The 27883-nt window shown below is 45.3% G+C and overlaps 1 protein-coding gene across 3 annotated transcripts in view; it reads right to left on the minus strand.

Annotated features, from left to right (window-relative positions):
* Window positions 1–3307: 3307 nt before the first annotated feature.
* The window catches only part of RCOR1 (REST corepressor 1), a 124856-nt gene continuing 100280 nt past the window's right edge, over window positions 3308–27883 (minus strand). Inside the window, exons 5-13 of one of the 3 annotated variants that reach the window (XR_005988369.1) lie at window positions 25503–25664; window positions 24681–24799; window positions 22010–22088; window positions 18978–19172; window positions 12499–12576; window positions 12212–12269; window positions 11485–11714; window positions 4399–7942; window positions 3308–3442 (exon numbers count right to left, since the gene is read on the minus strand). Coding sequence is in view for 1 of the 3 variants with exons in the window: in XM_041758577.1 (XP_041614511.1) it covers window positions 7901–7942; window positions 11485–11714; window positions 12212–12269; window positions 12499–12576; window positions 18978–19172; window positions 22010–22088; window positions 24681–24799; window positions 25503–25664 (963 nt within the window). In the remaining 2 variants the exon portion in view is untranslated. Of the gene's footprint in view, window positions 3443–3477; window positions 7943–11484; window positions 11715–12211; window positions 12270–12498; window positions 12577–18977; window positions 19173–22009; window positions 22089–24680; window positions 24800–25502; window positions 25665–27883 lie in introns of those variants that run through there. The other 2 variants (XR_005988370.1, XM_041758577.1) reach the window with 2 other exon arrangements.

Consider the following 27883-nt stretch of genomic DNA (forward strand, 5'->3'; position numbering starts at 1 on the left):
AGCTGAGGGGAGGGCTGGTCCAGCTCGTCAGCCCGGGGCACCGCGCAGGCCCGGCCCAGGTGCTCCGTCACAGGCGGCCCGTTGGACCATCCCCGACCTGTTGCTCGTAATCTGCAGGAAGGGCGCCCGCCCCCAGCAGGAAGGACAGCCTGGCAGTGGCCCTCGGGCCTGTAACCCGGACCGGCTGGGGGGCTGCAGGGAGGGCACCCCAGGTCCCCGGCCCTAGCTCGGCCCTGTTAGCAGCCGCCACGGCAGCGGGACCCACGGCCTGGCCTCCAACCCCCTGGCCTCCAACCCACCACCGAGCAGTGAGTGACCTGCAGAAGTCACTTCACCTCACTGGCCTTGGTTCCCTCCTCTCAAAACTGGGGCCCACCTGTGTGACTGCAGTCGGCCAAGCCTCCGAACGCTGTGGCAGGGCTCTCTGGCAGGGGACCGTCGTGGTCGCTGGCCATCTAGAACAGTGCGTGTAGAAGAAAACTGGTTGTTCGTTTTACTGAATCGGAACATGCTAATTGCAAGAACCACGTGCCGGTGAGCGGCAGGTGAACACGCAAGCAGATGCACGGTTGGGGTAGGCGCCCCAAACCACGGGGTGACCGCTGGTCTGGGGGTGGGACGAGGCGGGGACCGACGGCGGGAAGAGCGAGGGGCCAGTGGTGCCCATCCCACTAAGGCCTGTCTCGGCAGAATGAAAGGACCGGCCGCTCATCAGGCGTCTCCCACCAAGCATCCCGGCAAGACCGAAGTTTCTGCGCACGAGCCCAGCTCCCCGCCACCCTCTGAATGGTGTCGCCCTGGCTTTGGGGTGAGGGGCCGGGCCTGCGGGGCTGGGGGAGTGACTGCGATCGCAGCAGGTGCCATCCCCGAGCGAGGACTGGAGCCCGCAGCCTGGATCCGAGAGAGGCCGCCGGGTGGAGTGGAGCCGCTGCGGCCGTCTAGGCCCGACTGCGCCAGCCTCGGCCTGTCCTGGGAAACAGGGAGGCTGGTCCCTGCCCGAAGGCTGCTGTGAGCAGTAAACCGGAGAATGCATATTTTGTCCTGGGGGGCAAGGCAGTCTTCAGTAAATAAAGCAATTATTACTAAAAATCACAATTTGCTACACGATTATCCACCATGTAAGACTCAGTTGTTGCCAAATTTATTTTCAATCGAAGTGCCAGGAGCCACTGTGCGCGAAAGAGCTCGTCGTACAGGGTCGTCCCCGCAGGAGAATCGCCAGACCCCTCGGGCAGAGCTCCTCCGTGGGCCCACGGCGAGCGGGAGGTTAGAGGGCGCCGGCGCCTGCGCAGACAACCCGGGGCCCCGAATTGCTCCGCAAACACCTTGGTCAGGTGCTTGGTCACCCCAGTGTTGGGAGAGCACAAGGGCGACAGGAGTGCAGGAAGAAGCTGCTGCGTCGTCTCTGGGAGGCGATTAGGGTCTGTGTCTGGTGACATCAACAGGTCTTGACCCAGAAAGTCCAACCCTCGACATCTGTTCTGCACCTGCTCTGGCGCGTGAGGAATGCGCTGCGGTCGCCCTGGTCTGTCCACGCGACGCGCGAACTCCACCTGCCCGCTGACGCCAGTACAGGGGAGTCCCACAGTCACAACCAGGCTGCCATGAAGCCAACAGCGGGACGGGGCGACTTTATACGCATGTGCATCAGGTGGAGAAAGCGGGATGCGGTGTGTTCCTTGCACACAGACGGTGATTCGCACGAGAGCCTGGAGGCTGCCCGTGGGCGACACCACCTTCCTCGCAGCCTGCATCGCTGATTTCAAAGAATAAAATACCCACTTTAAGCCATTTCTTGATAGTCCAGTACCAAGAGCCAAGTGCAGAGAAGTGCACGTGGGGGGCAGTGGCAGGGGGGAGGCGGGAGAGAAGAGCACGGGACAGCGACCCTGGTGCAGGAACGTCACGCTCACAACACAGGGCCCAGGTCTCTAGATGACAGACTGTTCTAAGCAGGCAAGAGCCCCGATTACGGCCATGGAGCGAGGAGCAGGGGAGAGGGAGGAGGGGTGGTGGGACAGGAGGAGTGGCCGGAAAGGGCCCGAGCTGTGGCCGGGCTGGCAGTAGTGATGGGGGCGCGAGGAGGGGGCCCAGAGGCCGCGGACGCCGGGCTTTCTGACGCGGTGACAGCCGTGCAGACACCGAGGACTTGGGAGAAGGGGCAGGAAGGGTCCAGGACGGGCCACTCTGAGGCACCGGGGACATGGGCGGAGCTTGGTGCGAGAGCGGCCGGGGGAAGGCCCAGAGGAAGGGGCCGCTTCTGGGTGGCGTCCCTGGGGGACGGACCAGGGTCCATCAGGGTCGCCCGCGAGCTCGCCCGGCCCCCAAGGGGGCTCCAAGCACGAAGCGGCCGCAGGGGCAACGAGCGTGGGCTTAACTGCCGAGAAGGAAAGAAACTGGGCCACCTGGAAGGGTCCGGGGGGGGGCGAGCTCCCGGGGGTCAGTGCGGGGCACAGAGGTCCGGGCGCTTGCGAGCAGCGGGGTGGCGTCCGGGAGGGGTGGTGCCGCCGCGCCCCTTCCCCAGATACAGGTCGCTAAGTGCCCTCGGGGTCGCTCCCCCCGACAGGAGCTGTCCAGTGGGGACAACACGCTGCGCGCCGAGGGCGTGAGGAGGGTGGGACTCGGAGCGGGACTCCAGGGGACAGGAGCGCGGGACCACAAGTGCCGGGGCCCTGGCAGCTGTTCCCGGCGCGGCCCCCACCTGCAGCCCTGCACCCCCAGTGGGCTCCACCTGCTGCAGCCCGGCTGAGACCGGGGCAGGGGAGGCCCTGCTCCCTCCAGCACCCTCGGGGGGGGCCCGTGCCGGGTCTCCCCGCGCACCCCCCAGCCTCTAGAAGCCCGCCCCTCGGCACCCTTGGTGCTGGTCACTCCACCGAGGCCACGGAGGCCGAGCCCAAGCGGCCCGTTTGGCCCCTATCCTGGCAGACACCAGCGGGGACACCAGCGTCCCTTCCTCCTCCTCCTGGCAGGACAGCCTGGGTGCTGTCGGTGCCATGCGTCACTTCTGCAGGTCCCACGGGGGGTCCTCTGTCCGCCCCTCCTGGGTGCCACTCAGGCGTCACCCACCCTATGACACCGAGGGTGGTGACAGCACACTGGCTGCCCTCGGCCTGGCGAGGACCTCTCCCGGGCGTCCTGTGCCCGCCCCCCGGCCCCGGACACAGAGAGGGACCCCCTCCCCGGTCTCCACGCTGAGGCAACGCGGGCCGTGGACGTCAGGCCCTGGCGGCAGTTCTCTGGCCAGATCCTGCGTTCTGGCTGCAGAGAAGCCCGCAGAGGCGGCCGGTGGGGCGGAGAGCGTCCGTCATACCGCTCGGAGCTGCTGGGGTCAGAGCCGCGTCCACTCTCGGCTGCCCAGAGGTGACAAGGCGGCAGCCCGCCTCCTCACCGCCACGGTCCAGGGCCGCGCAGGGGCAGCATCCAGGTGTCAAGCCTGGTCACGCTGAAAAGAGAAAAACCACTAATGGGGAAAAAAGGTCCTGTCACTGAACCTGAGATTTAAGCCCCTGACCCACTGCCACTTTTATGAATTCACACACCTCAACTTGGTCGCAACCATAAGCCGTTGCGTCTGTTAAAATGTTTTAGAAAAGCAGTTCAAGGAGAGCTAGAGGCTCAGACACAAGGGGCCCCGCTGCCTCCGCGGGGTGTGGCTCTGGGGGTGCACACGCCCAGACCCCAGACCCCAAGGCCCAATGCAAAAGCCCGCTGTCCGTTAGGGCGGGGCACTGCTCTGGTGGGAAGTGGACTGTGCAGAAGATAGTTCTGTCTTGTATTTTATTACATCAATGGCTTGAAAATGTTTTATTTAACTTCAGCAAATATTAGAAATAGAAAAATGAATTCTGCAGAATTTCACAAATAAATTTTTTCGATCTCCACTAACAAATGTTATCATTCAATGGCTAAGCAATTATAATGCTATGAACATTCACCACAATGAGTGTGCTGATATAGAAAACAGGCAGAAAGAGACATTAAAATAGTACTTACAACAGCATTATTACAACATATTTTCTTTAAAATTCCAACGTGGATTTTATCACTTCAAAAGATATACAGCATTTCCATTATATTTGCAAACTTAACCTTATACATCTTTTAAAATCTTGAAAAATTTTTAAGCAATCTAAAAAGCACTTAGCAAAGTTGATAGGTCTACATAATGGAATACTATCCACTCCAGTATAAATTTTAGTTTTCGGAGAAGGTGACTGTAAACACTCATTATCACACGACATGCATAGACTCTACTGACCTTCCTTCTTCTGAATTGTAACATTGCTGCAATTGTGCTTTACTGGAAGGAGGGGAAGCCGCAGGGATCCCGGGAGGGGCGGGGAGAGGGTTTGCTTTTGAGCATTGCACAAGATCACTAGATTCAGATTAGCTAACTACCTTGAGTCAACGTGAAGCCAAGTTTCACTTGATATTGAAAGCTCGGATCCTGGTCACTGGGCTTAGACACAGGCTGGACGAGAGAGGAAACGAGGCTCTCGTGTGAGCTGGCTCCGGCTTTCCTTTGCTCCGTTAAGCAGGGATCCAGTTAGTGTAATGCACTGTTTGGCTTATTTTTGGTATGCAATTATACCAATAGTACATCTGATATTCAGAAAGACAAAAATAGGGCATAGTTGAAATTTAAAGTGACAATGAGCACACGTATAGTGGTGTGTGGTATCTGAGGGAACCTTTATACACAGAAAACAACTGCTTAATTAGTCCACCGCAGTAAGCTTGTAAAACGCAAGAATTTGTTCCTTTTCATCTTTTGATTCGGGAGGTTGGTGACCAGCGAAGGGTCTTACAGGTTAAAAACTAGCAAAAGCCATTTCGAGGAATGGGTGTCCCGGTGGGTACAAGTGCACCCGGACTACGCAGTGGGTGTGTCACGCTAAGCGCCGGCTCCCGCGGACACCAGCGCCCGACCGGAGCCACCGCGATCTCAGCACAACAGAGGTGCGGCGCGGCCTTCCGGGCTCGGCTCGCGAGCTATGTTACAGGATCGATCACGGTTTCAGACCAGTCAACACAATATTCAAGTAACAAGGTGTTTAAATGGATAAGTGGAAACAATTTTTACCTAACACTTTACACACCTACATAAAATTAAATAAAACAAACTTTTAATGCATATGCAATACAATTTATATCTTTTAGGATTTCTAAACTAAAAGTTAAACTATCATTTGCTTCAATGGTACTATATTTTGCACAATAACTTATACTTAGGAGAAATTTTCCACAAAAATATATATATAATTATGACATTCACATTGATCAATTTTTAAGAAGACAAAGCTTAAGTGAACATTGCATCCGAAGCAGTTGTCACTGCGGACCCTTACACATCCAAACACGACCTGCTGATGCACCGAAGTCTTGATATGTAAAAAAGGGGCTTCACATAAATAAGATCAATCACTCAGCTTTTAAAGCTCAGTGATTTCTTGCATTTACAACATCATTGCAACAACAGTGTAATGAAACAGTTTAAAACACAGTGCTACCTTATGCTTGAGACTACAACGGAGGAGTCAGGCAAAGACAACCATCTTTCTTCCTTCTGGCGCATGACAACAACGCTGCCCCTTTCCCGTGGAGAGAAAGCCAGGACCAGGCTGCTGGGGTCCGCCAGGTGTACGGGCGCAGTGACTCCTCAGGACGGGGCAAGCACGAAGGGGATGGTGCAGAGGACACACAGAGGCCTGGCACTGCTTCTGCGCCTGCCACGCTCCCCAGGAACTAGCATCGCGCTTTCAGGCATCGCCAGGAGGGAGCCATTCTCCAGGAAAGCAGCCCGGGCGTGCAGAGAGGAACAGATGTCCTGGCAGCACGAGACCCACTGCAGCAAACTGCCTGCTGCTTCCACTAAGAGGAAGGAGAAGCAAAGAGAACCTCGGTTCTTGCCTAGTGCCCCTGTGAGCGATGTGCAAAACTTACGCCACCTCCTCTCCACGCTTTTCCTGCCATTTTCTGATTACATGGCAGGCTTAGGATACAAGCAAAACCAAACCCTACGGCATGACTAGTGTTATTATGCTACCCCCGTCTAGGTAGGAGCAGCAAGCTGAGACTGCCTCTCGCCTCATCTGATGCTGTTCTTCACACACTCTTCCCTGACCCACAGACACCCCGTGAAGGGACAAGATGACAAAAAGTCGGGAAACTCCCGTTTACTCCCCGTGTGAATGACCTTTCTCCAGATTTCTAAAAACACACAATTCCAAACAGCATAGGTTTCTAGCTGACCCTCTTCCTAAAGAGATAATCAGCTAACTTAAAAAGGGGGGGGGGGGGGGAAGCAAGGTGCTTGGGAGTCAAAACACATCAAATTTTAATTGCATATTTTAAATTCTTAAGAATTCTGTTTGTGCCTTAAAGCATCTGCATTTTTTTTTCTTTTTGGTATTGAAAGCAGGAAAAATATTTAAATGATGCAAAACAACAACAACAGTTCCTTCAACATATTTAGTGCAGGCTGGACTGTCCGTGGGCGGGACACAGGCTACACGGGAACGCAGTCTGACAGTCTATCCCTCAGCCCCGCAGTGGGGCCACAGTCTCAGATGAGAATAAGTGATTCTGGAAATCTCAGAACATTTATTAGAAACATTTACTTGTTCCCAGTCCAACCAAAAGGCATTACAGACCACTTTGTACATGGTTTCATCTTGGTCTTACTGGAGCCAATAAACTGACCACTTCTCTGTCCTGTACTATAATATTAAAAGAGAAAGGACATCAGTACATGACAAAAGGGGGGGAAAAAAGGACAAAAAAAAGCTATATGGAGTGACATGTAGAAGGCCAGTCATACCAACAGAAGGGGGAACAAACAATGTGTAGCTTTTATAAAATCATCACCAGCTATTCTAATACCCTTTATTGAGCTAACCTGACATTTAAAATCTGCACTCTGTCAGAATCTGCAGCAATTTCTCCCCTGTCTCCTAATCTCAGTGATGTTATCTTTGGCAAGCAATAAACTTTAAAGAAGAAATAAGACACTAAAACAGAAAAAGGGTTGATAACATGGTTGCCAAAAGGAGAAGGCACCAATTCCAATGCACAAGCACCAGGTACAGTGGTATGGACCGCATCTCTTGGAGTTGGATGGTGGGGTGGGGGTATCCGGAAAAGACAGGGTGGCACCCGTCCTGGGATTACAATGCTGAAAGCTGAAGGCAGAAAGTGTTGAGGTCCAGGTTCCTTTAAGCTAGTGTCCAAGGACAGTTGCTGTGAATGAGCTTTCTACCGCTTGGGAAGGAGAAGGGTGAGATTTAAGCCAGCTAAATTTACAAACCATAATTACACCCGATGTCTGGGGAAACGTGAGCTGTCTCGGGATGTTTGGCACAATGGAGGTTATAATGCAGTCTGCCAATATACTGGGATTTCCAAAGAAGCATGATATCACTTAGGTGGATGCCTCAGGAAAGAACAAGAGAAACTTTCTAAAAGGCCAACAGGGTCACAGTCACTCTGAAAATTACATTATGCACAAAGTAGAAGTTGCAGGCCATGCAGGAACAGAGTCGTGCCTTCCAAGTTGACTACCTGTTTGAAGCTGCTGACTGGGCAGAGCTGCCATTGGTGGGGCTCAGGAGCTTCGACTGGGGACAGGTCCCCAGAGTCAGGAGGCGTGCAGGCCACGAGACTCCCCAGCACTTGGGCAGAGTGTGAGAGATGCAATGGGGCTCTCGGGGAAGTGGCGCCAACGTGGAGGAACGAGCACAGAATTAAGGCAGATGGAGCACAGGACTGAAGTGTATGCCTTTTTGGTAATAGCTGCTTGTCCACAGAGATGTGATGCAGATGGCTAGGTGATGTCCTGTAATACCTGATATCCTGGAGAACACAGTCGTCCATACCAAGTGCTCAAAGCTACCAGAGTTTCTCATGAAGCAGATGCGTATCTGACGTCAAGAACAGAAGCAGCCTGAGGCAAGAAGAAGAAGAAGGAAAAAAAAAAAAAAGGATCAAAGAGCAGGTACAACACAGACTGCCACTTCCTGTGTGGCGAGAGGGGGTACAGCCCGCCCATCTATCCTGCAGACATGCGTGTTCCCAAGGGCAGGGCCTGGGCACAGCAGGCAGCGGGGCAGCGTAAGAGGGCGGCCTCCATGGCCAGACGTCTCAGGCTCGAATCCTAGCTCTGCCACTTTCTAGATGTGGATCCTTGGATGAGTTATTTCTTTTCCAGTTTCTGTTTCCTCATCTGCAGAATAGACACAATAATGACGTCTACTTCACAGGATTAGAGAAAATCGCTGGAAAGGGCATGTCAGCACAGTGCGTGGCCAAAGGCGGCACGCAGGCATGTCAGCACCGGCTGGAGGGGAGGCCTCGTCACCCATCCCACTCAGCCAACAGCCACTGGCCTGCGCTGGGACACGGGGACAAACAGGAGAGCTAAGATGGAAAGATCTTCTTTAAAAGCCTCGAAGGCATTTCTTAACTAAAACAGACTCTTGGACCCAAACCAGAAGGTCACAAGGTGCCTTTGTGCTCATTGCTATACTCATGCTCTCTCACTGCTAGGGAAACCCCTGGGCCTTGAATCCCAAATCTAAAAACAGTGGTTCCTTTAGGCAACACCACAATTTATGAGAACAGCTGTTAGGTCAGGAAATTTCTCCTCAGCAGGAACACAACTCAAGTCATTCTGTGACGTCAAGGGGGACTCTACCTCCAAGCCAGTCCTGTGTGGCATCCCCCTCACCCTTTCTGACACCCACGCATTCCTGCTCTGTACTGCATCCTTGTCCACCTCAGAGAACTCAGAATCTCAACATCTCAAAACCTGCGGGCTGCCTTCCCTTCTCAGCCCTGAAAGAAAAAAGCCTACGGCCAATAGGCCATCATGTTATGAGACCTTTGACCATTCTAATGTCCACCTCCCTGTATGTGCTACATTTAACACAAAACCTGAGGGCAGAAGGGGTGGACAGGACACTAGCAGGAGTCTTCCTTAACTGCTGGATTCCACAGGAGACACAAGAATGAGAAATGATGAGAGCACCAGTTCTGGGCACTGACTAGACAACCAGCATCCTAATAAGCTCCCTAGGCCCCTCACGGACACAGAGAAGAGCTGGTCCTTACAGACTTGATCTCCTTTTGCAAACTAACATATGGAGAAGAGAGAAGCAGGGTGGTGCAGTAGGAAGGCTGGTGCTACAAGGAGCATAAAAAAAAGGGATCGTGTTGCCCGGGTGGTGAAGTGTTTGCCTTCGGCTCAGGTCATGATCCTGGGGTCCCCATGCAGGGCTCCCTGCTCAGTGGGGAGCCTGCTTCTCCCTCTGCCTCTGCTGCCCCCCACATGCTTGTATACATTCTCTCTCAAATAAGATCTTTTTAAAAAGGCGGGGGGGGGGGAACCAAAGAAAAGGAAATAAAGTGTGTGAGGGCAGGGATTTAAACGACTGAAGAGGTGAAAATGTTTAGAGACAAACACAAATATCATACGTTGAAGAGAGATCAGGGTCCTGGCACTGGTTTTGAAGGGAGGGCTGGGCAAACAGATACACGGAAGATCAACAACCTGAGAGAAATGAAGACATGCTGCCTGGTGGGAAATGCAGCGTTTATGAGCCAACGCTACCAGAGACGGGGAAGAGAGTTCTCACAGGTACTTTGATGTGCAATCATCATGGTGAGTAGACCATGAAGAATGGCCCTCCTGGACTAGGAGGGAAGAAACATAACTGTCAGTGAATGAACCAGACCTAAGAAACAGGAGGAACCTATATGCGAAAACCACTGACATCCCATCCCATTGGTGATGGCCCCTGGTCCCAAATTTACGACCACAATTTTATGCTAACCCTGCCAACACCCACTTTGATTAATTGAAGAGGGAAGGGAACCAGAGTTTCCTATTATTTCCACTTCCTAAGACTAAAGCTGGGAAACACACATGGAAGAAAGCTGTCATTCCTGCAAATTCTAAAGTTCCTTCTCTGGTAATTCTAATCTTTCAATGCTTCCTAAGTTAAGTCCAGGACATCAGGGAAGTTCATTTGTTGTAAAGTGGCAACTGGGACCAGGACAAGCATCCCTGCTAAAAGATGCCATCTTGTCTCAGCTCACATGCTGCTGTGTTCCATGGTCTCAGGCTGGGCCATGCACGGCTGTGGCTGGGGAAACCACTCACACTGTTAATATAAATTCTGTATACTCATTACAAAGGTTTTCTGGTAGAAAGCTCTAAAGAGTCTAAATGAGTATGTTTCAGGGGCACCTGGGTCGCTCGGTGGCTGAGCATCTGCCTTTGGCTCAGGACGTGATCCCAGCATCCTGGGATTGAGTCCCATGTCGGGCTCCCTGCATGGAGCCTGCTTCTCCCTCTGCCTGTGTCTCTGCCTCTTTCTGTGTCTCTCATGAATAAATAAATAAAATCTTAAAAAAAAAAAAAAGAGTATGTTTTAACACCTTCTGACAGATGTGCCTCTCGGCCCTTCAAACTGGCACATAGGCATGGAGTGCTCCACCTGCAACATGCTGTGCGGGGGAGGCACTCTGTGCTCAGGTCAGGAGGGGGCCTCAGCTGCTTCTATAACCAGCCTTCTTAGAGCAAAGGCAGAGCACAGACAATACAAAATAGGTAATTTCAAATCATTCCTGCATGGTCTGGGAGACGCTCTGATGAGAAAGTGACTTTTCCTGTAAAGCTCAATTAAACCTTGGAGTTCCGTGTCAGTGAACACACTCAAATATTTGTCAAGGGACTGGCAATGAACTTTTTGCTCTGCCTCGCCCCATTCTCCTCCTCTGTTGAAGAGGGGTAAGTATGGAGCAGGGCTGGCCAGGCTAGATGGGGAAATGGAAGGTAGCCCTGGCCGGCCCAGGAAGCAGGGAGGTCAACTGCAGGAATCTGGCTGCCTATGCTGTGCTGAGACAGCTGATGACATCGGTGCAGCTATCCTGGAGACTGCCAGAATGTCAGCCACCAGGCTGGAAGGTCCAGCCAACCAGAGAACCTAGAATTGTCCCCATCGATATTTAAAGCCATTAGCCCCAAAGAGCATCAAAGCCTGGATGATTTGGGACAGAAGAGGCAGACCCAGGAACTCCTGGTTGGCTAGCTGTGCCAATTCACCAAGAAGTTCATTAACCTCCCACTGAGATGATAACCCATTTTATGTGACCAAGCTTCACTGACATGGCTCAAGGCACTTCCAACTTTATGGCTGAGTTCTTACTTGATCTAAGGAAATGTTGGTAATGTGAATATCTTGTAGCTGGAGGAAACCAGGATGGAACTAAGAATCTATACAGGAATTAAAATGTGAGTAATATATCTAATGACCAAAAACTAACGGGTGTCAACATACATATTATGGTATTTATAGGTAAAAGTCAAGTCATTGATGGGGCTGAGCGCTAAACATATTTCCACAGTGGAGCAAGGCCATCAGAGAATAATAAAGTAAATATCGAGCATGGACCTGGCAAGCGATCCCATTTTTTCAGATTTACCTCGTCGTCTTCTTCAGGCATCTTGATAGAATTATCTGGGGACTTGATAGGTTTCTGGCTACTGGGCCCATTGGTCTCTTCTTTACCATGTTCTGCTTCCCATTCTTGTAAAACTTCATCTATGTTGAAGCGGCGCCGATAATTTACAAAGAAATTTTTCACTTGTACCACTGATTTGTTCCCAATCACGTCTGAGATTGCCTGAAAATCTCGGCCATACTTCCTGATGGCTAAAGATGGAAGAAAGCATTGTTTGTCAATACAGGAGGAAAACAACTTTTAAAAACCCACATGACTGAGACTTACCCCTTCATCTGGATAAGAAAACCTAAGGGACTTCTAACAGCAGGCACTATCTCAGTGTATTACTCCAGTGGGAAAACACAGCAGCGTAGCTGCATCTCGTAGAGGACTAACCCAACAAGTCCAGTAGGACCCTGGCATCCAGAAATCTGCACCTTCCATCACATGTCCCAAGATACCTACAGACACCCAGCCAGCACCCTGTGGCTGTGGACATTCTGCATTCTTCTTTTCAGGATCCCCAGGTCTAGAACACCTCTAACCATAAAACTCTGATAATCTGCTGCTTTTGGAGTATTTTTGTACTTTCTAACCAATCAGAACCCAACACACTCCCACAAGCGGTGTGTGGTGAGAGTGGATGAGGCAGGACTTTCCCTAAAGGCTGCCATAGCCCCCAGCCCACAGAGAGGACTCCTCATACCTTGTACCGCAAGAAGCTGCTCTTCCGTGGTCCAACGTGCATTACATTTCTGAATGACCTGCACATACGAATGAGTTACATGAGCTTAATGCATTTATAGGTGAATATATCTTTACAAAAGCTAATCTTATTTTTTTCTCCTATCAGAATTTCAACATCAACTAGGTTTTAAAAATTGTGTCTATGCCTTTCTTTCTATGGGATGGAAATGTTATTACATAGATATTAAATTCTTAAGTGCATACAACTTGGTCATGACTTCTAAGATGATGTCAACATAATCCTACCTCAGGAAGCCGATATGGTTCTATTCCACCGTCAAGTTTTTCTTTAAGAGCACTGTTTGTCTGCTTAATATTCTGAATCTAAGAGAAAGAAGAAAATATTTTAATTTTAAAAATGAAAAACTTTTATGAAGGTATGAAAAGAAAACAGAACCAAAAAAAAAAAAATAATAAGAGAAACAAAAACCCAAGAACAAAGAAATACCTGACCTGTAGGTAGCCAAGATTTGAGGTCCCTACGGTATCCTTTCAGAGCATCTAACTAGATTCTTTAATTGACTTGCTTAGAGCAGCAGACAAGGGACAACAAGGAGGGCATGGTGCTGAAAGGGCTCCTGTATGCAAGTCCTAATTCATAATTTCATAACAGGTCATCCTAAGTCCTATATCTGGAGTCTGACAAAAACGCAGCCAGGCTGGGCTTCCTACCACACAGAACTGAGCTCAAGCCGTGGAGGAGGCAGAGTGCAGGCAGAAGGGAAGAGGCCCAGGCTCTACAGCAGGACTGCAAGCAGCCTCCCAAAGCCCCAAGCACGGTCCCGTCTGAGCACTACCCAGGGCCAGAGCCCACAGGGCAGCCTTCTTTAAGGAGAAAAGAAAGCAGTATGTCAGTTTCCACAAGCCTAATGGTGATCCACGGTAATTCTTCATTTTCTCACAAATTATCTCTTCTAAATTATTATTTGGATTCAATGTACCTATCTTTCAATGCCCCTACCTAATCAAAAGAAAGACACAATACCAAGCAACTGCATCAATCTGTGGCTGTTTCTGACTCCTGCATGGATTCCAGAGTGAGCCGGGTCTTGAGAAGGGGTCCTTTCTTGTCAGCTCTACCTGCAGACACATTTCTGGGCCAAGCACCAGGGGGTATTCTGACCCAGGATTTTTCCCTTCTGAATAATCCCATGGGCAAAAATAAAGCAAGCAAGAGGAGTGGCTCAGGTCATGATTCCAGAGTCCTGGGATCTAGTCCCACATTGGGCTCCCTGCAGGGAGCCTGCTTCTCCTTCTGCCTGTGTCTCTGCCTCTCTCTCTCTCTGTCTCTCTCATTAATAAATGAATAAACTTTTTTAAAAAAGCAAGAAAAAAAAAGGCAAGGAGAGAAACATTCATTTTCCCAAATAAAACATCAAAGACCCTCATGAGCAGAAGGTGCCCTTGAAAGCTGCAACCCTATTAAGATAAAGAAAAGCAGGACTGTGAGAGGTAGGGAAGGGAAGGGAGACTAGTGGAGACAGTGGTGAAGGTCATGGTCTCATGGACTCTTTAATAATTCTTTCTAAAAATCTTTTTATACTTAGACGAAAATTTCAAGTACTTAACATTTCATAGAATTCCAATTTTGCATTTCCTATGTTTTACTTCTTCTAAAAGGCTTAAAAGGGAGTAGAGATGTACAGGGGGCTGGTGGCCCAGTAAATAAGACTACCATTGTAAAGGACCAGAAAGTCAGCCTGTTTGCCACTAGAAAGGGCCTTAAAGCCTACCAGAAGTACAGCCCACGCCAAATCTTTTTGTCAAATCAGAACACAGACGTAACTGAAAAAAAAAAAAAAAAAAAGGAAATGTGCATAATATTTACTCTATAGTAAAATTAAAACTGAGGACCCCGATTTACTGAAATTTGCTTTAGTTTATTTCTGAAAAGGTACAAGTCAGAATAAAAGAAACTGGTACCAGAAATTTAGTCACAGTAAGTTCTTGGGAAAGTGATGCCAAGCTCTCAGACCAGCACTATCTGTTTCAACAACATCCTAAAGCTGTGCTACCTGACATGAGAGCCATCAGCCACACATTGCTACTAAGCACTTGAAATGTGGCTTATGCAATGAAGGAATTGAACTTTTAATTTCTTCTATTCTAATCCAAACTTGAACTTACATGACACTGCATGTCTACTGGATACCCTATCAAACAGCATGGTCTCAGACTCTTGCTCAGAGCTCTTAGGTACCGACACATAAAATGTCAGATGTTCAGGATTATGTTCACTGAACTCTCTTTAGGCCTAGAAACTCGTTGACAGGGAATTAGCGAATTCTCTAAAGTCCGCAATCTAGAACTTCAGCCTCCTAGCACTTTTGTCAAATATGCTATTCCATTTGCTCCAGCTTGTTCACCTATGTAATAAAACTGGGTATATACTGCACTGTGATTAGGTAACGTGAATTTTCTAAGTTAGACCAACCTATTTACCACAGGCATTATCTCTTTAAAATCAATAAAGCAGTATAGAGAGGAAACAAGTAGCTACATGGCAAAACCTCCATAAATTCTAAACTAAAAGTTAGCTCTAAATTCTCATTAACCTTCATCTCTCTTCCTAATGTATTTTCCTTATTAGTAATACTCAGTGTCTACCCTTGGAGTAAGAATAGGGCTTAGTGGCCAACATCATGCCAAGTGGAAAAGAAGCCAGAGTGGCAACAAGCTGCAGAAGAAATAGGCTATAAAAGAACTCAGCTCGTAAGGAAAACACAAAATAGACTGGTGCCTCACTTAGACCTCCCAGCTGTGCGTGACCTTATTCTTCTACTTGATTGTATGACTGTCTCCTCAACTCAAAGACCTAACACGCCAGGTGCCCAGAGGTGGGTGTCTCCCTCGGAGCTAGGAGGAGCTGCTGTGCAAAAGCTCTGGCATGCACAAAGTAAAGGAGTTCCTGCGAAGGTAACGGCGGATGGGTTAGCTCCGCCTCCTGCGTCTCCTCGGCTGCCCTGGACGCAGATGTGAAGGCTACAAAATGGCTTCTGAAGCTTCCAACGTGAGACAACTAGCAGGGTGCAAAGCTGGTAGACGCAGAATGGCAGAGGAGAACATGTGGATGCATCTGGGGTCCTCAAGCACACCACTGAGCAGACGGGCTAATGCCAGCAGGCACTGGCGCTGGGACTGGGCCGTTGATAAGAACAAATCCTGAATTGTTTAAGCTGCTGTTAGTCGGGTTTTCTGCCGTATTCACGCAAGCCCTTCCCTGATCCGCCCCCACACATGGATGGAGGCACCCAGCAAAGATGTCCGGACAGTGACTGGCTGCCGTGGAGTCAGCGAAGGCTTCTGGCAGCAGCTCCGTCAGGCTGAAGGGGGTAAACAACCTCTCTCAGTGAGGAGACATAAGACCTCTCTATTCAAGCAGCTACCGGGATCCCTGGGTGGCGCAGTGGTTTGGCGCCTGCCTTTGGCCCAGGGCGCGATCCTGGAGACCCGGGATCGAATCCCACGTCGGGCTCCCGGTGCATGGAGCCTGCTTCTCTCTCTGCCTCTCTCTTTCCCTCTCTGTGTGACTATCATAAATAAAAAAAAAAAAAAAAAAAAAAAAATCAAGCAGCTACCTTCCAATAAAAAATTCCTGCTCCTGACCCTGGCTGTGAAACCAAAGACGGTTTCATCTATCTGACTGTAGCGCCAGTCACACCTCCATGGGAGCAGGGGCCTCATTTTCTTTCCTCCATGTATTAATGCTGATCGGCAAGCGTTGGGAACTCGCTCAGCGGAGGGGGAAAGTCCCCTTATAGAGGAAGATGAAAATGCATGTGGGAGCTCGCAGCCCCAATCAGAGAGCTCTTCCAGCACAAACAGAGCTTAAAATGCTCTCTCCCGCAGCAGCCCTCAGATAGCCTGTAAGATCAGGCAGGCAAGGATTAATCTCCTCATTTGAAAAGAGGCCCAGAAAGATTAAGTGATTCTCCTAAGATTAGGATGCAGCTGTGCCAGCAGCCAAGACTAGAAGCCAATCCTCTGATTGCACAGGGCACACTTGGTCCTGTTCTGCGCTGCCACCCGACCGAAGGGGACAGACCCGGGTCACAGCCCCTTCTTCCCATCTAGGAAATGATGGTTGGCCTCGATTTAACCTCCCAAGGAACCATCAAGATCAACAAGTCAAAGCAGCAAAAACTAAAAGTAAACCATCAGTTCACAATTTGCCTTGAATTCCAGAGAGAGACGGATGGGGGAGGGGCGGAACACTAACGACAGGACATTAGGCTACTCAGTTGAATTTGCAGTTTAAATGTACTGTGTAAAATCAAATTCAAATGATGAGCCATTCCTCGTACAAGGCACAAATAATTAGAAAAGGACTGATTTTATTTATTTATTTTTTAAAGATTTTATTTATTCATTAGACAGAGAGAGAGAGAGGCAGAGACACAGGCAGAGGGAGAAGCAGGCTCCATGCAGGGAGCCCCACGTGGGACTCCATCCCGGGTCTCCAGGATCACACCCTGGGCTGAAGGCAGGTGCTTAACCAACTGAGCCACCCAGGCTGCCCAGGATTAATTTTAAAAACAAGATCAAAAAAAAAAAAAAAACAAGATCATTTCCAAGAGCATCATAACATACCAGACATCTAGGGATAACTCTGACAAAGCCCTGGACACAGAAATGGCACAACACCGAAAGGAATGACAGATCTGTGTTGGGGGGGAGAGATCACATTCAGGAGTCCCGGTTAGCTCTCCAGTTTAACTCTCTATTTTGATCTAGAGATTCAATACAATCCCAATAAAAATTCCGTAATTATTTTTCTGGAAACTGAGAAGGTGAATCTAAATTTTATATAGAAACACAAAGGGCTAGGACAGACAATCTTGGAGGACTTACCATCTAAGACCAGAGATACCAAGATGTGTAACATACATATAATTAAGGAAGGATAGTATCGGTGAGGAATGGACACACAGGACGGAATAACAAGAGAACCCCAAAGCAGATCATCTATGGACACTGGATTTAGAACAAAGGTCACAATGCACTGAGGTAAGAAAAGGATAGTCTTCAATTAACAGTGCTGTTAACTAGCTATCCACCTGCAAACACAAGTATCAACCCTACATGTAACAGCATACACGGAAGAACATTTCCAGACAGAGTGAAGATCAACATGTGAAGGGCAAAACAACACTTTGAGGATAGCATGAGACAATATCCTTATAACCTTAGGAAAGGTTCTTGACAAAACTTAAGAGCACTAACCGTTAAAGATAAGAATGAAAAAAAAAAAAAAAGATAAGAATGAGAAACAGGACTACTTTAAAATTAAAAATTTCACCAAAAGATGAACCATTAAAAGAGTGAAAAGGCAAGCCTCAGAATGGGAAGGAGGAAATAATTTTGCCCCACGCCCAAGGGGGTATAATTAGGCAATGCCTGAGGACACTTCTGTTGTCACAACTGATGGGGGCAAGGTGCTACTGGTATCAATTAGGTAAAGGCCAGAGTAGCTGCTAAACATCTTACAATACACAGGACAACACCTCATGACAAGGAATCATCCAGCCCCAAATGTCAACAGTGCTACAGTTAGTTTGTAAGCCTTAATGTAATGTAACCAAACTCATATAACTGATATAACCACTCTAGAACACTGTTTGGAATTTTTTTGAAAATGCTCGACAGTTAAGCATCCGGCTCCTGATTTTGGCTCAGGTCATAATCTCAAGGTTGTGAGATCGAGCCCCATGTCGGGACTCTCTTTCCCTCTTCCTCTGCACACACTCGCCTCCCCGAAGGAAAGAAAAGAGAGGAGCAAAGAGGGAAGGGGGAAGAGAGGGGTGGAGTTAGGGAGGGAGGAGAGAAGAGACAAAAGAAAAAAGAAAATGCTGGACAAGTGCATACTCTATAACCCAGCAATTCTACTTGTAGGCATATATCCAACAAAGATGCATATAAAACTGACCGAGTCATATAAAAAAACATTCATACCAGTATTACTTGTTAATGGCTCAAAATGGGAAACAACCCAAATTTCTACTAATAGTATAATGGGTAAGTTGCAGGATATTTATAGCCCAATGAGAAAGAACAACATCTATGGCTCTCTACCACCTGGACAGATCTCTTATGTTGAATGACTGCTGGGCATAAAAGAACCCACATTGTATGATTTTGTTTATATAAAACCCAAAAGTAGGTAAAAGTAATGTGTGGTTTAAAAAGTCAGACCACTGGTTAGCTACTTGGAGAAGGTGGGTAATGAGTGAGGGGGCATTAATGAGGCATTGGAAGCAATGCTGAGTCCCCAGAGGACAGGCAGTACAAGGGGAAATGAATAGGGGCTTGGGAGACAGCATTTCTTTTCTTGATCCAGATGGTGGCTGTGTGGTGGGTGTGCTCACACTGTGAAAATCACACACACACACACACACACACACACACCATTACTATCTATTTATCTATCTATCTATCCACCATATATATATATATCATATATATATGATATATATTTATATGTATACCATATATATGATATATATATATTTATATATATTACTATATATAATATAGATATATATAAATCTTCAATTTCAAAATTAATTTAAGAAACATCAATGGATCAGTACCTAGGATCTTCTGTCCAATTCCTGAGAAACAAAATGCCCTTTAGAGATTTGTGAAGAGCACAGCTAGGTGTGTGAAACATACAAAGGCCTCTGGAGCACCGTTAGCCCTCGCGCCCAGGACCGGACCCGCGGTACCTGCCGCTTGATCGAGACCAACTCCATGTCTAGCTGCCTGAGCACCGTGGTGGCGGCCGTGGCGTTGGCAGAAACAGCCTCCACATCTTCTTGAGAAAGAAACATTCCTTTGGGAGGTTTCCTTTTTGCTCTATTTTTAGCTTGTGTACTATGTTTCTCTTTTTTGATCTGAGGAACTGTCTCCGTAGGGGGCACCTGCATGATATACATATTTGATAAATGAGATTCTAAAACATTAAAATAAAAAAATAAAAACAAATAAAAAAAATAAAACATTAAAATGCCAAAGGAACAGTAATAAGCATATTTTCTTAACATGGCTGTAAACAATCGAAGACAAATACCATGCCATATTGTAATTACCATCTATAAACTCTAACAGGCAGTTAACAAAAACACTGGCTATTGAATTTTGGCTAAACACTTCAAAGCAGAATCCACTGCCCTCCTGTATAAACACAATCTTCTATCACTCAAGCCTCTGGCAATAAGCATGCTCAGTTCCCTGTAGTAATACAGGAAGAAAAAAGATTTGTATTCTCTTCTGTGTGCTTTGTATATATGAATGGGGAGCTATTTTATCCTAATAGTTCTTAGCAAAATAGATGGATTTGGGACCACAGAAAGAAAAGAGGAAAAAAACCGATTCACATATTAAAAAATCCATTTAAATTCTTTAAATCTGTTCAGAAGTTTATTAAAATATAAACTTCCATATGTAACTATGACTTTTTTATAAATCTTTTTTTGGATGACACTTCGCTTTTAGGACAATTGTATAATTTGCCTTAAAAATATATGCTGTCATTTTATAATGCATGACTGCTGCTAATTTTTTTAAGTGCTTTCTCTAAAACCGAAACCTCTGGAAATGAAATGTAATAAAATCTTGGCCAGGAAAGGATACTGTCTTCCTGATAACAATTTTAAGAAGCTGTTTATAATCTCATCTTGTTAGAGATATTAACATTTGCTGATGAATATGAGAATACATTCAGGTTTTTTGCTTCATATTTTAAAAGACTGAGGGAGGCAGATTCTGTAAACTATGATGGTACCAATGAGGTCTTGAACAAGTGGTCATAAACAATACATAAAAATATTAGTTGGCAATAAACTATATTCTGTAATAGCACTGTGCTGTTAAGATCACTGATTGACCATGTGTGTTTTAACAACATTTTTGTATGTAAAGAAATTAAGAAATAAATCATTTTTCTTTTAATCAGAAACTGTGCTATTATATATAAATAAGAATTACAGAAATTAATGCAAAATCAAGCATTTCCTCTTTCATTTAAAATGTTCCACTGAAGAGCCTAATAAAATAACAATGCATCAAAACAAAGCTTCCTAAAAACTGTAGGTACAATTTGATTTTTCCCAAATAATCTAATTTAGCTAACCATTAAAATGGTCTTGTTGTTTGGGCATGCATGTAAGTCACTGGCTCGAGTGCTGTCCAGAAAGAATTACCAGTTTTCAGTTTGGTGGTATGTAGCAATATACCAAAAGAAGCCTTAAAAAATGTAACCAGGAGACAGTGACCCAACAATTCAACTTCCAGAAATTTGTTCCAATAGAAAAAATTCAGTGTACTAATATTTAATCATGAAATCAGCATTTCAACATTGTTTGTAATAGCAAAAAGCAAGAAGGGAAAACCAAACCCCTAAGATTACTTAACTGAATTATGAAATACAGGTATGATAAACTAACATACAGCTATATACACAAATATTTGACAAATATTTCTTGACATAAAAACATGTTCAAGAAAAAGTAAACTTAAAAGGTTATAAAAAATTATACACATTAAGATCTCACTTTGTTTTTTAAAAAGTGAGTACAGATTCAGAATTATGTATATAGGCGTATCATTTCACAGGAAGTCATCTGGAAGAAGTCACCCAAATGTTAATAGTGATTAAGGGTGATAATATTGTGAGTCATTTTCCCCTTTTTATTTAGCTAGATCTCCTACTCTGCCTATGAAAAGCATGTATTACTGAAGTGATTTTAAAGTTTAGGTACGCCTAGACACTTTTGTTTTTCTTAGAACAGCCTAAAACAGCTGTTCTCATACTTTAGAACCTTCTGAGATAGAGAACTCTGGTTTTACTGAAACTATAGAATCTGTCTTCAGAAGAACACTTGTACGAAGATATAAAAGTCATATCCACACTGGGATTCAACACTCCAGCCTGAACCAAGGGGCTGATGGGTGCCAATGGCCAAAGACTGTATATTGTTAGCCCACCAGGGACCAGCTGCAGGTAGTGCTATGTGGTGCGGGTTTCCATTCTGTGCCAAGGAGCCTTGGGTTTCCATGGAGGGCCTTCAGGGATCTCACACATGGTGTTATTCAACTTCTTTGAATGGACAAAATAACCTTAGGCTGCACCCCATTTCAAAAGGCTAATAATAATAAGATCATCTGGACACCCCATCGTTTCTCAGTGGACAGTTTATAATAAATGTTATAAATATACGAAACCAAAGGCATATACAATTCATGGGCCTCTTGAATCCTCTGACATAATGATTTTTAAGATGTGAAAGACTAAAAGGTCACCATGTGTGGGGCTCAAGGTCATATGACCCACACTGTTGGTTCTGAGTAATAGGACCACGTGCAGCGAGTCCCCGTCTGCCCCTCAAAGTCCCCTCCAGAACCACTGTGCAGGCCCCTGGGACTGGCCACCCCGAGGGCTGAAAGAAATAATTAATCCTCACCAGCACCATCCCACTGCTGACTGACCCCTGGAGCTAGTGGCTTAGGGAGGGCAGTGAGGATGGCTGCCCAGTGGGGACAAAATCCTTACTCAGTAACGTTAACACTTCTTTTATTCCTGTCTCTCAGCAAATAAAATTCTAAGGTCTATAAAGCAAAGTTAGTATTGTTTAAAGTTTTATCATGATGCCTTATACATAGTACTTAATATATTAAATAGAATAAGTAAGAGGAATGTTTTATTTATGGAACTAGTAATAAAATTTATTTGCCTAAACAATACTAGGGAAAAAAATACCTCCTTTTTGCTTTCCTTGTTTTGATCAATCTCAATGTCAATGGGGTTATTTCCATTTGTTTCTTCCAGTTCATCCTCACTGGAAGACAAGAACAAGTTACTGAAAGATTACTTGGTACTAATTCTATTTAATATACAAATATAAGCAATAAATTGATTTAATGACAGATTTAATATAAAATTAGTATGTTTTCAGACTGCTGAGATAAAAAAAAACATTTCTACAATTCACATAAAATAATACCAATTCCATAGTTCTCTTGGTCTAAAAGATTTAAAAAGCTTTTTCACAACTCTCCACTGAAAATAACAAACTTAAGATGTTTATGTCATTGCCCCATAATTAGTCTGTGGTGGGCTAGGACATGATCATGAGACATAACAGATTACTCCAGAATCAAGTCCCACTGCACTGAGAACAAAGTTCCCAACAAGTAAAACTTCATTTCAAGTTCCACAAGTAGACACTTATGACTCTACACAAGTGTGAGAATGAGAGGGCCTTTTGGGTGGCCTGCATAGACTGGTATTTCAAATTAGGTTAATTTAAAAAAGAACACTCACATGGACATGGTACTTCAAATGTTTTTGTTTATAGCCTTCCACGTATTACTAATTTTTTAAAAGAACTCTGTAGTAGTTAGGACATTTACTTTAAAAAATATGAAAACTAAGGTTCACTCACACAAGTTGAGCAGCTGGCCCCAGTATGCCCACAGTTTCGACCAACTCAACAGTGGTGGCAGCAGAACAGTCAGGTGTTCAAATGTCAACGTCCCCACTGTCTCAGGATCCAACCCAGGTGGCGATGCTACCCTTCTCCCCATCCACCCTGGCAGCCCCTCGGGGGGTGAGAGGTTCTGGCTGAGAAGAGTGTGTCCCAAAGGAGAGCAAGCCCAGGGCTCAGGAAACTCTTTCCCAGGTCCTGCCATTACTGCCAACGATCTCTCAGGTCCTACACCATGTGGTGTGCACTCCTTGGTCTGCATCCGGACAATGGGAAAGGTGCTTGCAGCAGGTGGGAGCACAGCCCCTCTCCCTACGCTTGGTGCTGATGCAAAGAAAAAGCACCAGGGAAGTGAGGACACAGGTGTCAGCTGGTGCTCTTACCTTTTCATACTCAAGGACAACAAATCCCAACCTATTTAACTCTAATTTCAGCTTGGTAAGAGTATGCTTGTCTGTAGTAACAGACTTACTTTATAAAAAGTAAATGAGACCAAATATATAATGGAAATAAAAATTTTTAATCAAAAGTTATCAAACACCCAAAACAAATTCAGTAGTATTTGCCACTTCTGATTACTAATAAGCATATTGATCCAAAAGCAGACCCATTAGTATGGATGCTGCAGACCATACAACATGCAGATGTATCAAGGTCAACAGTTTTACAGACTCTTGCAACTGGAGAGAGCTTTGCAGATCTTCCCACCACCGCCCCCATTTTACAGATGGGTGCATGGATCTGAATTCTCCAAAAGAGATACTATTTGTTCTCACCTTATTCTATTTAAAATCATAAAACATTCTCCTGAGATGGGGCTATGGAGATCATATAGTCCATCTTTCTTTACTTTATTTGTATTACTAATTTTTAAAGATACATTACAAAAAATGTGGAGAACATGATTTAAAAAGCCACCTATGGGACGCCTGGGTGGCTCAGTAGCAGGGCGCCTGCCTTAGGTCCCAGGTCGTGATCCCAGGATCTGGGATCAAGTCCCAGATTGGGGGGATCCTGCGAGGAGCCTGCTTCTCCCTCTATGTCTCTGCCTCTCTCTCTCTGTCTCTCATGAATAAATAAATCTTAAAAAATAAATAAATTAAATTAAATTAAATTAAAAGCCACCTATAGTCCCACCACCTAACACAAAAACCAGTATGTCTATGCATTGCCTTCTGGACTTTGAGCTTCTTCATTTTAGAGCCAAGGAAGTGGAGACTTGGGGAAGGAGTGTGTTGAATGGACTCACCTATGAACACACAGGTACAACCTCTGAAGTTGACATTCAAACTTGCCTCTACATGTGAGTACAGCACAATTCCCACTACTCTGTGTCATTTATAAGACTGAGGAAGTGTTGGCTATAATGCAGCCTACTCATCAAGCTATCCTTAAAACTAGTAACTTATGAAGAAGAAATCATAATATGTTTCTCTCTCTCACTCTCATACACAAAACAGATGGTCAAAAAAAAGGGATGAAGGAAATCTAAACTGTACGGTCATTTTTTAACATACCAGACATTAAAACACGTCAAACAAATCTAGTATGTATGTATGTATGTATATATATATATATATATATATATATATATATATATATATATATATATAAATTCAACCTAGGAAATAATGGATTCCTTATTAAAAGGAAACACCCTTTAAGGGCAGGAAAGAATATGCGGGAAAGTTTGTTCATTCAAATGGAAGAAGCTTACTGATTACATGAAAAGAGTGTAAGAAAAAATACCTGCAGAACAGAACGTGCATTAACATAGCTCATGAGCATCAGTGAAAGAGTATCTGTGTATGTCTGGCTCCAGCAGGAAGGCACTAGAGTAAATTAATTACTCGACCTTTCCTTTGTATGTCTATCAGCTCTTAGAAATTCTAGTAACCCGAAAGATCCCCCACATGGGGAGATACCACTTCCAGAGACACTGACCTCTCCTCCCGCTCCCGCTTCTGTTTCCGAGCATGGCGGTCCATCACACTGGTTTTAGTCCTCGTCTTCTTCCAGGAGTAGTAAAATTTCACCAGACTTGCTATAGATTTATCAGGAAGCTAAACATAAAAACTGAGTTGGTTTCGATTTAGAGCTAATCTTCACAAATCAAGTGCTCTTAGATACAATTAATAAAGGTGGTCTCACACATCTAGAAAAGTCCTAAGTCACAGCCCTTTTCTCTGAGAAAGAGATTCATTCAAAGAGAACTCTCATCAATACATTCCAAATCACTGCAGAGGGCCTGGAAGTGACACTCAGCACAAAAAAGATCGCTAAGGCAGTCTGAGATGAATCCAAGTATTCACCTCAGGTTTCTATCCTAACTCTTGGGTTATTTTTTAAAAATTCATTTTAGCACTCATGTAACCATCAGCTTTCCTGGTAGGAGTCCACCAAACAACCTTCTAGAGTATAAGAGATAAGCAAGCCTTCCCCAGGCAGATGCTTCACTTAATCAAACCACCATCAAAGATGCTTTCCATCAGACTAATCTGGGAAGTCCCAATAAGAGAGATGGGGAGAGGGTGGCGGAGAGCTTGTGTGACAGCTGCTATCAAGCTGGGAGTGCTAGGGAATGCTTCACTCCTGTAATGTGAAGCCTGTTATCTACCCCACAGCAAGCATGAACTATTCTATATAAAGGCAGCTTTATTAAAAATGAGAATATTCATGCTTGTGGATGATATCCCTATCCTTTGGGTAGGCTGCAGTGGAGAGAGGCTAGGGAAAAAAGAAAAATCAGTGGTCTCATTTACTTACCATCTGTTGGATTCTATGAAAAGTTTTCCCATGAAAACTAAAGGCTTGCTCAAACAAGACTTTATCTTCCACAGTCCACTCATCTGGGAAGGGGGTAAAGTTGGGCAAATCAGCCAATGACTTTTCAATATTATGCTTATGCCAAAAGAGCATCCCAAGAGCCTAGAAAAATAGTATAAGTGAAATTTTAGACCAAAGATGTGAGTGAAACATTAAAATGGAAATGAGGTTGGCAAAAGAGCATGTGCTCCTCTGCAGACAATACTGCTATGCAAGTGACGTGGATTTGCGCCCACCAACATGCGGACTCCTGTGAGACAGGTTCCATTATGCTCACTTCTCAGATTAGAATAGGGTGGCCCTGAGAAATTAAGTCCTTACCAATGGTCCAATACTGGTAGATGACAGAGGCAGTGTGGCTCTAGAATCTGTGCTCTTAAAAGACCACACTTGAATGCCTCTGTATAAAATAGGACAAAATAATCTACAGAAGCACTTAGTTGGGGGTGCCTGGGTGGCACAGTTGGTTAAGTGCCAATTCTTGGTTTCTTGAGGCCGTAAAATCAAGCCCTGTGTCAGGCTCTGTGCTCAGGATGGAGTCTGTCTAAGCCTCTCTCTCTCTCCCTCCCTATGCTCCTCTATCCGACTCTCTCTAAAATAAATAAATTTTGAAAAAAAAAATTTTAGGTACTTGTTTTATTATTCTTTTGCCAGAAAAGCTCAAAAATAGTTTTTTTGTAGTTCAGAAGGGTGAAAGTATTCAAATGGGTGAGGGACAAACTGGAAAAAACAGATAATTCAGCAATTTTTTTTCCCTGAGAAAACTTCCTATAACTCCAAAGTGAGAATAATCATACTTTTAAAGACCAGAATCCTTAAAAATTCATACTATATGTAGCAATTACCAATATTTTTTTAGGTTTTATTTTTTAAGTAAGTAAATATCCAACATCCAATATGGAGGGCTTGACCTCATAACCTTGAGATTAAGAGTTTCACACCCTTTTGACTGAGCCAGCCAGCTGCCCCAATTGCCCAATAGTTTTTACACTTTCTAAATAGAATTAAAAGTTGGTGATGTTCTGGACGCTGGTTGGCTCAGTCAGTGGAGCATGAGACTCTTGATACCAGGGCTTTGAGTTCTAGTCCCACACTGGGTACAGAGATTACTTAAAAATAAAATCTTGGGATCCCTGGGTGGCTCAACGGTTTAGCGCCTGCCTTTGGCCCAGGGCGCAATCCTGGAGTCCCGGGATCGGGTCCCGCATCGGGCTCCCTGCATGGAGCCTGCTTCTCCCTCTGCCTGTGTCTCTGCCTCTCTCTCCCCCTATGTCTATCATGAATAAATAAATAAAATCTTTAAAAAAATAAAATAAAATCTTAAAAAATTGGTGATGTTCTACATGAGTAGGGATTGGAAAAAAAGAAAGCATATATCTCTTGCTTTGAAAGATTTTGGAATGGTTTCATTGGCTTTTCTTTTATATATATTTTTAAAGATTTTATTTATTTATTTGAGAGAGAGTGAGCAAGTAAGTGAGCATGAGCAGGGTGAGAGGGAGAAGCAAACTCCCTGATGAGCAAAGAGGCCAGTATGGAGCTCAATCCCTGGATCTTGGGATCATGACCTGAGCCCAAGGTAGACACTTAACTCACCAAACCACCCAGAAGTCCCTGTAACTGGCTTTTCTGACAAATTCTACCAGGGTGGAATAATTAAAAGGCCAAGGCTAAAAGAAAGAGTCCAATTCTATATAATGTAACTTAGTGGTACCCTCAGTCATGAGGATAATTGCTAGTAACTTACAGGCTGTAAAATCTACATCAATGCCCAAGCACTAAATCAACTTAATATGCTTTTTTTTTTTTAAAATAGTAATTAGAAATGAGGCTGAAATAAGATTATCATCGCACTTCTGGAGCAAAATTAATCTTGTATATTTCTCATTAATAGGTTCCAAACAATTTTTAAAAGAAAATCTTGGTCAGATTTTTACAACCTGAAAGTAATTCAAAACAATTAATATGAAAACACCTTAGGTGTGAGTGTGACAACACGGAGTCAGGGAAAAAAGAACAACATTCAAAATACATGAATGACAAACAAACCACATGTTCAAATAGGGAAGCAGTATGCCCAAGTATCTGTGATCCTGGAGCTAGCTACCTAGAGCCACAGGAGGCATACATACTACAAACCTGCAGAAATACACCAGTGTCTTTGAAATCAAAGGTTCCCCTAATACTCATGTCAAGCAGGAAAATGAAACTAGAGCCTTAATTTGCTAGTGATCACCAAAAAATTGCACTGCTACTCAACACACAGAACACAATTTAACAGGTTAGCTACAACCTCCCACCTTTAAATAAAAACCCACTTT

Source organism: Vulpes lagopus, chromosome 6 (genome assembly GCF_018345385.1).
Source record: "Vulpes lagopus strain Blue_001 chromosome 6, ASM1834538v1, whole genome shotgun sequence".
Classification (NCBI taxonomy): Eukaryota; Metazoa; Chordata; class Mammalia; order Carnivora; family Canidae; genus Vulpes; species Vulpes lagopus.